Source organism: Lipophrys pholis (genome assembly GCF_963383615.2).
Source record: "Lipophrys pholis genome assembly, chromosome: 17".
NCBI classification, from domain to species: domain Eukaryota; kingdom Metazoa; phylum Chordata; class Actinopteri; order Blenniiformes; family Blenniidae; genus Lipophrys; species Lipophrys pholis.
The window spans coordinates 5,837,264-5,848,801 of record NC_137643.1 but is presented as its reverse complement, the minus strand read 5'-3'; the positions used below and the strand labels follow the sequence as shown (position 1 = coordinate 5,848,801).

Genomic DNA, 11,538 nt, shown 5'->3' with positions numbered 1-11,538 from the left:
TTGCTTTGTTCTGTGTAACATCCAGTTTCTACACACACTTCCTCTAAGAAAGGGTTGAAGATATCTAAAGCCAGGTGACTATAAGGGTAGAGACACTCACATACACATAACATACATTTCTCTTTGTATTGCAGGAGGAAATGAGAGTCTATGTAGAATAGAGGCACGGGAAGAACATGCATCTCAACACAGAGACATCACAGGTTGCTTCTTTCACTGGCGTGTGTGTGTGTGTGTGTGTGTGTGTGTGTGTGTGTGTGTGTGTGCGTGTGTGTGTGTGTGTAAAACCTTATTTCCTTGACTGGTGACTTATCCAGGGTGTGTCGTTGCTTTGACCTAAATCTGTATAGAGGAGAATGGATGTTTTCTTTTTTTTTTTAATACTTATTTAAATGTGATGTTTATGCGTATGGACTTTTTTCTTTGTAAAAGAACAATCGGTCAGAGTTGTTGTTATTTATAGATGATCAAAGCTGTCTTTGTTTTCTTTTTTTTTTTAGATGCAACTGCCTAATAGCTGAAATGATATGGACAGCAGCACTGCAGGGTCACACCTGGAGGTGAGAGAATGAAACCCCACAAACAATTATGTGCGCGTTCATGTTTTTGCATGACTGTGCTGAAATGTCCATGTAAGACAACGTGTTGGAGCGCGCATATTTCTGTCGGCACCAACGCGTGCGCGCCTCCAACAATGACAGAGGGAAACGAGACAGAGAGAGAGAGAGAGAGAGAGAGAGAGAGAGAGAGAGAGAGAGAGAGAGAGAGAGAGAGAGCGAGAGAGAGAGGAGGCGACGCGGATGACACGCACACACACACACCCTCACTGTTTCTCACACTCGGAGGAGAGGAGGACAGTGAAGGAGAAAACACAGAGAGGAGAAAGGAGGAGAAAGAAGAAGAGGTGGAGAGAGGGAGAAAGAAGAGTGGGGGAAGTGGTGGAAATGGATTTTATTTTCCCTGAGCTGCACGAGCCTCTGTAAGACAACATGGGCTGCATTGGATCCCGGACGATTAGTAAGGACGCGCCGCTTTCCGACTGCCATGTGGATGAATGGATGGGTGGATGGATGGATGGATAAATGGATGGACTGATGGAGAGATGGATGGATAGATGAGAAAATGCATTTTTATTCCTCAAAGACTTTTACTAAATCTACAGGGAGTTGCAGCGCTCCATATGTGTGTTTTTATGTTGCGTTTCTTGCGCGTAAAAGCGTCTTTTTTTTTGATTATGCTTGCATAGTTTACTGTAGGGATTACTGTGGCATCTCGGGGTTTTTTGGGAGTGTGTGTGTGTGTGTGTGTGTGTGTGTGTGTGTGTGTGTGTGTGTGTGTGTGTGTGTGTGTGTGTGTGTGTGTGTGTGTGTGTGTGTGTGGGTGTGTGTGTGTGTGTGATGGAGAGAAGACGGGGAGAGGAGAGGCGGGACAGACAGGCAGCGGGGATGTGAGCGGAATAAGATGCGGCTTGACGGTTTCGTCTCCACATGGATGACACCGGGCGGGCACAGTGTGAGGGAGGGAGGGGGGAGGCGAGGGGGTGGGGGCGGACCTCCGCTTTGACATAAAGACTAAGGTCATTGCATGCTATATGTCTGAGAAAAAAAAACAAAAAACCTTTTTATTCCCCCCCAACATCACCACTCTCTCTTATTTCTCTCCATCCGTCCTCCTCTCCTCCTCTCTCCCCACTGTGCGTCATATAGCGACGTAATAAACTGGAGACACGCGCGCACACATTCGCACGCACGCACATACACACACGTTTGGAGTTATGAGCGGGAGGCTCGTGCAGGATGAGTCAGAACCGGGTCCGGTATAAAAAAAAAAAAGAAGAAGAAAGAAACACACACAACCGTCAACCTGAACGCTACACACAATGCAGGTCAGCTCTGCAAAGTCAACACACACACACACACACACGCACAGGCACACACACAAAGGAGTGAAGGATTCTTGGTGACCTTTTGCATTAACCGACCCCCTCGGTCAAGGGCGGACATCAATTTGTAACGTTTAAAGGCAGAAACATCAAACACATTAATTCATACCTATATGGCCTTGAGATATACTTTGACTGGACTGGAATGTTTTGTAATGTGTATGTTAATAGTTTTTTTTACGTTTTAGTTGTACATTGGCATTTGTGAGAAACTAATTGGAAATCACATTTTGTCTGCACATCGACACGCAAACGGAACGTGGTTCCACATGCGAGCAAGTTTTCTTTTTAAGACTGAACGTTTTTATCTTTTACAATAGCTACTTACTGGTGCTCAGTCATGATTAATACTCCTTCAGACATTATTCTATAATATTGGAACATGAGCTTAACATGCATGTCGTTCTATTGGCTTAATGCGACTTATTATTTTACACTGAATTCAATCAAAGGGAAGAAGTTTTATCTGTTTCGTAGAAAAGACCCCTTCGTGATTTCTGCCTTTGGACTCCAGAATCAGATCAGTTCATTCTTGCATTGTCTGTGTTCGCTGCTTCAGCCAGTGCAGCGTGAGGAGGGTAGTTTTTGTAGTTAATCATTATGGACGCTTCCATCCATCCATCCTGTCTTTTCTTATGCGTGCAACTACAACATCCAGTAGACGTCCTGATAAACAGACCCGTGGATCAGTTCGGCAGCTTGAAGCTTTACTCCTGTTTTTCCCACAGGAACAGTTAAACTACCAACACGTCGAAGAGTTTTTCATTTGAACTGACGAGCAGACAAATCTAAATTTTCTTGAAAAAAACTGACATTTGTTCATTTGATTTCATTTGTATTTTAAGTCTTATTGCTCTTCGCAGTTTTTAGTTTGCGATTCAATTTTAATTCATTTTCAATGTTTTCTTAATAGCAGTTTCATCTGACATTTGTCATTATATTCGATCTATTTTGTATTCTATTTCTTCTTTAAAAATGTTTTGATCCAGTTTTTCAAACTCAATATCATGATTCACCAGTAATTAATTGTTTTGTTGTTTAAACAGGACACTTTTTACAAGAGATCAATCAAATCATATCTTGTATGAACCAAAGAGAACGAGCGTGACAAAGGGAATTAACTCTAATGAGAAGGAGACAGATTAGTTTCATGTTATGATTCAACTGGAAAAAATGTAAATTTCCAACATGAAAACATCAGAATCGCGGCGCTGTGTCTTCATGCAACGACTCTGAAAATGGCACAAATTAAGTCCGGGCTTATCTTTTACAGCACAGTAGCCAAAGTACCAGTATAACATTCACACAAAGAGATGAAGGGTGGGCGATCCTCTCATCCTCAAAGCAAATGAACCTCTGATGTAGCGCGAGTAACTAGCATGTTAGCTCTGGATGTGACTGCTCTGTCTTTTTGTTGCTCTTTTCACGATTCACTTAAATTGTCAATAGGAGGATTACAAACACTGCGACAATCGTATAACCAAAGAAATCAAATCACGCTCCAACTAGACGTCCAATGAGTAGATACAGTATGTATTGTCCAGTCTTCTCATAGAGCAGATATGATTAACACCACACAGCCAGAGAAATAGTGAAATTAACCTTACCGATCCAACTTTTGTACCGCTTTATGGAACTTAGGGTGAAAAGGTGCTGGAGCTTATCCCATCTGACTACAGGGGAAGGCAGGGTACATCCTGGGCAGTCCATCACTGGGCAAACTGAAGCAGGACCGTCACACACTCCGATGAGCAATTTAGAGTAATTAATTAACCTCAGATGGCTCTTCTTGGACTGTGGAGTATCTGAAGAAAAACTAAGCAAACTGCTCAGAAAGAACCTGGACCAGGGGCTGGATGTGAGGCGAGAGTGCAAACCACTACACCACCATACAGCCATAAACCTCACCGATCAGGTCACAAAGGAAAGACTAAATGAAGGCATTACTTTTTTTGAAGTGTAACGTTGGCGATCAGACTCCATCAATGACAGCAGCATCACAGAGAAGAGGCAGATGAACGATGAGGTGAACAGAACCCTTTGAGTCTGGACACTGATGGTTGTGGAGGAGAGTGGGTGATGGCTGAAGATGTGATCAACAGACTGGCTGGCCCGGCTGTCGAAGTGATCCTGGACTGATCATGAGGAGTCCGAGATACCCAACAGTGTGAGGGACACAGAACACAGTTATTGGGTCCGTGTGGAGAAAGATCACTGGGCGAGGGTATAACGAAACTGACAGTCAGGTGATCTGTGACATAGAGACTTGCCAGGACAGTGTATTTATGTACAGATCTTCCAAATGAAGATACAGTTGAAGGACATAGAAATAATCTCACATTGCTCACGGTGTCCATTCCACGTCTGTTTACCAACCAATAGAAGAGCAGCAGGAAATAATGCCAACGTAACCTTGAAGCTGACGATGGTTTACAGAAGTAGGTAAATTGCAAAACGGCATCCAGAGTCTGCATCGTTATAGGAAATACATGGTGAAAGCACGTTTCTATTGTCAGTTAGCTTCATGGATTTCTTTCCTGACGAGCAGTGGAAGGTATTCACACTGTTATCCTTACATAATGACCTGTGAACTAACATTCAGTGATGTTTGGCATCTTGCAGATATACTTGATCTATGTTGCCGGGTAAAGCAGGTAATAAACATATAAGATCGCTAAAATGGCAGTTTGTAGGAAATGTAAAGGAAGAAAGTAATTTAACATTTGCTCTGAACAGAAAATTCAAACCTTCTCGTAAAAAGAACAAAAAGTCTCAGAACTACAAACATCTTTAAATTCTCTACAAACGTAAAGACCCCAGAGAATTACTTCAAACTTCTGTCGCAGTAAAGCACCAACATCCCAATAGGATACACTCAAATAGAGCCAAGATGATGTCAGACATCACATTTTTAGATGAAGATGTGTTTGAAGGTCAGATGAAGGTCAGATGAAGGTCAGATGAAGGTCAGGGTTTGGAAAGTAATACCTATGTATGTATGGTTGAAGCCTACAAGAGCAAGTCAATGCAATGTCCCCCAGAGGGGAAAATACATGTGGTTAGATGTTTTTATTGCTTTTCTGGGGACCAGACACTCACGTTAGACGGATTATTCCGGTGGAGCAAAGGTCCTCTCCTCAAAACCTTTTAGGTAAAGACGTTTTACGGTCACATTAGGTTTGGCAACAACTAGTACTGTCCTAGTAGTAAGGTTAAGTTTGGAGTAAGTCTGCAGAAATTAAAGTCAGTATTTGTAACGCTCCCTAACGGTGTAAACACTGAGTTTGTGTAAGATGGAGGTAAAACGTTTTATCTGCAGTGTAGCCACACAAGCTTTTGGTGGCTCCCCAAAGCTTTTAAAACGTCCATATAACTGTGTGTCCTCTCAAATGGTGAAGACATTTCTTAAGGTCAGATCAAGGTTAGAGTTAAGTTATGTTTGGGAGTTCAGACCGGGTCTGCAGAGAATAAATATAAGTCAATGTAACTTCCCTTGAAGCCATTATCTGAGCTGGTTTTTTCTACATTGTGTGGACCACACACACACACACACACACACACACACACACACACACACACACACACACACACACACACACACACACACACACACACACACACACACACACACACACACACACACACACACACACACACACACACACACACACACACACGGTTAGATGAAGACATGTTTCAGATTAAAGGTTAGAGTAGACAAGAAGTAGTTACACTGAAGTTCTTCAGTAGGAAGTAAATGTGAGTGACACGTTGCGTGAAGGTGTGAAAGCGCAACCTGTGTGTGTGTGTTTGTGTGTAAGAAATTAGCCATTACGTGCAGCATGCAGCTGGTGTGTCCCACACTTCCCATATGAAGACACACACATTCCTCCAGAGGACGAGCAGCTCAACGCGCCATCAGAGCCTCATCAGCCCTTTTATGAAAACAAATGGAGGCTGCTGTGTGTGTGTGTGTGTGTGGGGGGGGGGGGGGGCTTAATAAATAAAGGAAGAACTAATTTGACCTTTGGCTGTCATTGAGCCGGGAGGGTGGACGGATGGATGGACGGACAAGCGGAAAGGGGTCGGGGGAGGGGTGTTAAAGGATGATACACACAGAGGAACTGAATCTCATCACGTGAAGATCCTCTCCTCAAAAAAAAAAAAAAAAAAAAAAAAAATCCAGGTGGTTTTATTTGGTCTCATAAGTGGGTTATTATTTAGCTCTTCATTTAATCTCCTCTTGCCGTCTCTCAGTGCCCCCCCCCCCCCCCCCCCCCCCCCCCCCCCCACTCCTTCCTCTCCTTCTCTCTCCATTATTTGCCGTGTTAGAAGAAGATCAAAGCATATTATGCCGGCTATGTGCCGAGTGCGTTATCTAATTCTAGTTGATATTCTCAGTTTGGGAAATGTGTGACGCAGAAGCTGAGAGGAGAGAGCTGAAAGGAAGGGGACCGAGCAGTGAGACAAGGAGAATGAAAAACTCACTCCCAAAAAGTTGGGTCAGCGAGGATTTGACTTGTTCACAAAATATCTGAAACACTGTTAATTTCAAGTTTTATAGCTGCAACATATCTGAAAATAGTTTATGGAGAACTACAAACCATTAGTGATTAAGAAGCAAACAAAATAGTTTATTCAACTGCTGCTGCTGTTGTCAAGGACTCCAATCAGACTATTTATAGATATTAATTTAAGAAAATAATATCGTGAGCAGGAGGCGAAAGAGTACTGAACACTTGTAGTCACGTACAATTAATGTGACATCCCTTATGTGTAATACATTACAAATACAGTATATAATATATATAATATATACCTTATAAGTAAAGTGACAAATCTTCTTAACAACTATTCAAAATATTTGTTACATTTGAAGGAATTTTCACTGCTTTGTCAATAACAGGCAAATAATAAATAAAAGCACTCTATAGCAATTTGTTTTGGCAAATACTGTGGACACAAATTTTGTGATCAAAAACCAAAACAAATCCATTGAAAAGCTTAAAATCATCGATACTATGGATGAAGGGATGAAACACACTGAACAGGTCAATCCATCACACACTCACATTCACATCTACGGGCAATTTAGAGTCATTTATCTCCTAATCATGCTTCTTGACCGTGGTTGGAAAACCACACGCGCACTGGGAGAACACGTAAACCAGGGAGGTGTGAGGCGAGAGTGCTCGCCACTACAGAAGAGTACGTAATATCAGTAATGTGAGTGAACTGGAAGTGACATGAAGAGCACTGTGGGAGGATTCAACCGTCTTTGATGGTTTTGCTGGTGCCAGCCAGTTAAATCGGTCAGGGCGTTGAGACCGCCCACTTCTCGCGCCAACTTATTGCCTGCAGAATATTTCCTGCTGTGTTTCTTGCGAGGAGCATCTATTCTTACATCGGGCCTGAGTGAGAGCGGCTGCGGCTAAAAATAGATCCGGGGTAAAAAGAGGGAGGTCAATGAGAGACGGAGGGAGGAGAGTGGAGCGAAATGTTACAGTAAATATGGGTCAACGGCTCCATCTGCATTCCTTTGTGTTTCTTTATGAGACTCGACCGTTTGTTTAATATGTTTATATTAGAGAAGCCCTGACAGCTCCTCCATGATATACGTCTCTGTTGTGGCCGTGGCGCTGCCGTATCATCGCGGTTCGCTCTCTGTTGTCTCCCTCAGCTGTGTGTTTCCTGCAGAGTGCCATTTAACCAAAGCATCGGCGCCTGTCATTACACTCAATTATCCTCCAGTTACAGTGGAGTTGATGCTTAACAGTCGTCACTCAGACAGCAGGGTGGCAGCACAGGGAGGCTTTTCAATCAGGGTCAGACTCTTCAGCAGAAACTCACACAATTCTCTCCATATCATTTCTTATGTGATCATTCATGGAGTCTTTTTCACCACTTTCCGACACTGTGAAGACCAAACACATCATTCATTATTTAAATAATAATAATAAAAAAAAACGTTTCATAATGGATCTTAGTGGAACACTGCATGTCAAATCACTAAAGATAATGATAATAATATTTAGATATTTTGACTCAATGAACAATTTCTTGATGATTAAATGATTCAGAGTTGTGCAAGAGGAAACTGAGCACAGATTAACCCTCAACAACTGTTTTGATGGAAGTAATGTCTTTGGTGTGGACTGTTCAAATGGAAAAAGTCTTTTTACGGTTAGCCTGAGGTTTTGAAACAAACTGGTGAATCTCTAGTTGTGCTTACTTTTCGTGGCATTTTAAATATTAAGGACTACTGATTAACAGATTGAGATAATAACTCGCATATTAATTACAACTATTTGCATTTATTGGCTTAAATGAAACATGTAAGGGTCCTGCGATATAGCCCTGTGGAACACCACCTTATAAATCAAAAGTATCTGAAGCACAGTGACCATTTAAATATATTTCTTTCACTTGTATCAGTAATTGACAGTCTTAGTGCTACTTATACATCAGTTTTAGTACGAAGACTAGAATCTGATTATGACTGTCCACAGATCACATGTTGCTAATCCCTGACTTGAAGAATTGTCTTGATGAGAAATAGTGGTGGGTGAGTAATTAACATTTTACATAAATGTCGAATGAAATCAGAATTTTTCTAAAAATCAAACACATCAGGAGAAGCACTTTCATTAACATTAACATTGGTAAGATTACCAGAACCAAAGGTTACCTGTAATAAATGAGCATCTTTACTTAGACCTGTGGATGAAATAACATGGATGGAGTTTGTTCTCAGGGCCGTTTGAGCTTCGTTGCTGCTGCCCTTGATAAGTCTTAATACTTGTAAAAGATTTGCTCTCTTTCAGTCCTTCTGATGATTCAACACACTTCCCTGTTAATATTATACAATTTTCAATGTCATCATCTCAGCATGAATTTGGCTCTTTGAGATTTGCCAACAAAAGTTTGAGAAATAAAAAAACAAGGATAAACGTAAATCTCTGCAGAGGTTCGATCTATACTTTTCGTTGTGTTTTAGCAGCAATCATATGAATGAGGTGAAAAGGAAAGGCTCCTGGGCAGAGTCTGATTATGGCCTTGGCGAAATGTCGATTCAATTGTAGAGAAAGCCCATTGGCTGCATTTAAGTCCTTTTTGCCAGAAGACAGTGCCCTTGTTTGGTTATTTCTGGTCACTCCGTCTGCCATCTGCTGTCATCCGAACCTCTCAATGCCAGAGTCTCTCTGGAGAAAGGAGCAGCCTCCAGTGTCTGTGTTCAGTCCAGCAGATCTCCCCCCAAAATCCCAGCCGGTGGCTGTGAACTGGCAGAGTCACGCCGAGGCCGTTTGAGGCTGCGTGTCCTCCTCGCTGTCGCCATGCTCTTGTTTACAATAATTGCGCTGACGTAGTGAAGTGCAGCTGTAGTCTGACACTGCAGGATAGGGTGTCGGTCAGCATCACATGAGGACAGGATTTCATTCAACATCAAAACACATCTTTAAAAAGAGACACTGAGACGATATTGTGTGAAAACAGAAGGTCACACAGTGAAATGCTCAGGATCTGTTTATGAGTTGTACATATCTGCTTTTTGTGCAGATAGATTTAGCTGAATTCCTACTCTTGATTACAGTTACTAGTTACTTCTTCAACCCCCAGGCAATATGGATAATTGTGTCTGTTTCCATATTTACTTGCTCTTGGTTTTAGCTTTGTCTTGAGATATACTAGAATTCAATTCATAAAATCTTTGATAGAGCAAACCTCTGAAATCCTTATGGACAAAAATGCCTAATTACTAAGACAGCTTTACCAAAAGTACTCAGTAATACCACTGAAACTGAAGAGAGAAAACTAACTCAACGGGACAAGGTCTTGATCGTTACTTAGCAATACGGTCATATAGTGAGAAGAGTTTGCAGACAGCTGTTGTTGCTGCAATGAGCTGCAGCGACTAAGAACTAAGGGAAGTGCTGCAGAAAGTCACGTGACGATCGAAGCAACTTCAAGATTCCCATCGAGGTTAAAGGGTGAACCACCTTGTCCTTCCACTTCTGGACAAAGTGCTACGAGGACAGCCTCCCCTCAGCAGAATACCACAAACAAGGGGGAAATGGTGTTTGACAGAGAAGTGAAAAAGGCCACACAGAATGGTTGTGCCCTACGCATATATTCACTAAATGTTCAGTTGTTGGTGGGGGTTTGTTTAACTCGTATAACCCCGTTTTTCACTCTTCGGATTCCTCATATTAGCTGTGAACGCGCAAGACTGTCTGAAAAGTGGGAGATTTCACTGCCTCAGTATTCATCACCAGCTGGCTCCCAGCTAATGTGCATTCAGTCGACACACTTTGTACTTTGGCCTGCTCTACAAGTTGCGAGCGAGAGACCGGAGGGGATCGCCTGACTGGGTGCTGGTGTGAAATAACGCCCCCTTGTGGTCAGTGGACCAACGTGTTTTAAGCTGCGAATCCGTTCCAAGTTTCAGTTGATTAATAGGATTAATATGTACGACTGGAAGACTGGCATAAACACAGTTAACTGATTACTGTTATAAAACTGAGGACAGGTTTACAATTACTGAAGTTCTTGTGACCTTGTCATTTATTTTTTTTATTTTTTTGGTAGTTGGAAAGCGGCTGTCCTTCTATATTGTGGCCATACTTTGTCAGATTATCCAACCATTAATATCCTACCCCAGCTAGATCTAACTTAGGGCCTGATCTACTGAAGCACTGGGGGTTGCTTCTGACACAAAATACAGAAAGGAGATAATGCCGATTGATTAATGCAAAAATTGGCAATGTGATTTACATAGTCTCTGTGCGTGTTCATGATTCCATCTGTTTTTATTGTGTTTAAAAGGAGTGGCAGATCAGCTCAGTCTCTAGGAGAGTTAATGCTGTTATTGTGGTGAGAAACATTTCCTCATCTGGCTCCAAATAGCATTTAATTGAAGATTTTTGCAGACAGATTGTGGTTTGTTTTTTTATTTTACACCTCCCACAAATTCATATTTATTTGCTTTAATGCTCCAATATATTTCATAACTTGCATCACCAACATGCTTAATTCCACGGTATGACATTTCATTTAATGCTTGTTGGGGGATAAGTGCTCTATCCAATCACTCCATGGCAAATGCAACCAAACAAACATAGAAACAATACTGTTTCTAGCAGATAGCTCTCGGGCAAACAAGGCCTAATAGAGGCAAAACCCTAATGTGATCACTCCTGTTTGTGCATGGTGTCACTCAGAGTGTTATTCTCAACTGATCATTGGCATTTGTGTGATCATGCAAACATACAAATGGTCTCTCACTCATCTTTGATATTGCCTGGGAGGCTGGGAAAAGCCCCCCCTTGGAACTTAGAAGTATCTTAGATCTTCGTTTGTGCTCTTAATAGGGCCAATACTATGTGAAATAACCTTCCTAGATGACACGACAGCTCCATGTGCACGACTAAATGGACTCATGGGATTATGATAAAGGTAATTTTCCAACCAATTGTAGCAAAAATCATGAACATTTTTGTTCATGTTTCAACCCTGAAGCCATAATTAACAGGTTGTCCTGCTCCAGCATGATTGTAGCACCGACTTAATGAGCAGTAATATCACAGTGTTACTGTGGC

The 11,538-nt window shown here is 41.9% G+C and overlaps 1 protein-coding gene across 4 annotated transcripts in view; it reads left to right on the top strand.

Moving 5' to 3' along the window:
- The first annotated feature begins 773 nt into the window (after positions 1 to 773).
- Positions 774 to 11,538, top strand: part of LOC308123027 (uncharacterized protein) — a 52,754-nt gene continuing 41,989 nt past the window's right edge. For 2 of the 4 annotated variants that reach the window (XM_080485262.1, XM_080485260.1), the window contains exon 1: positions 774 to 1,017. In XM_080485262.1, the coding sequence (XP_080341388.1) occupies positions 990 to 1,017 (28 nt within the window). In that variant the 5' untranslated portion in view covers positions 774 to 989. The remainder of the gene's footprint in view (positions 1,018 to 11,538) is intronic. The other 2 variants (XM_080485263.1, XM_080485261.1) reach the window with 1 other exon arrangement.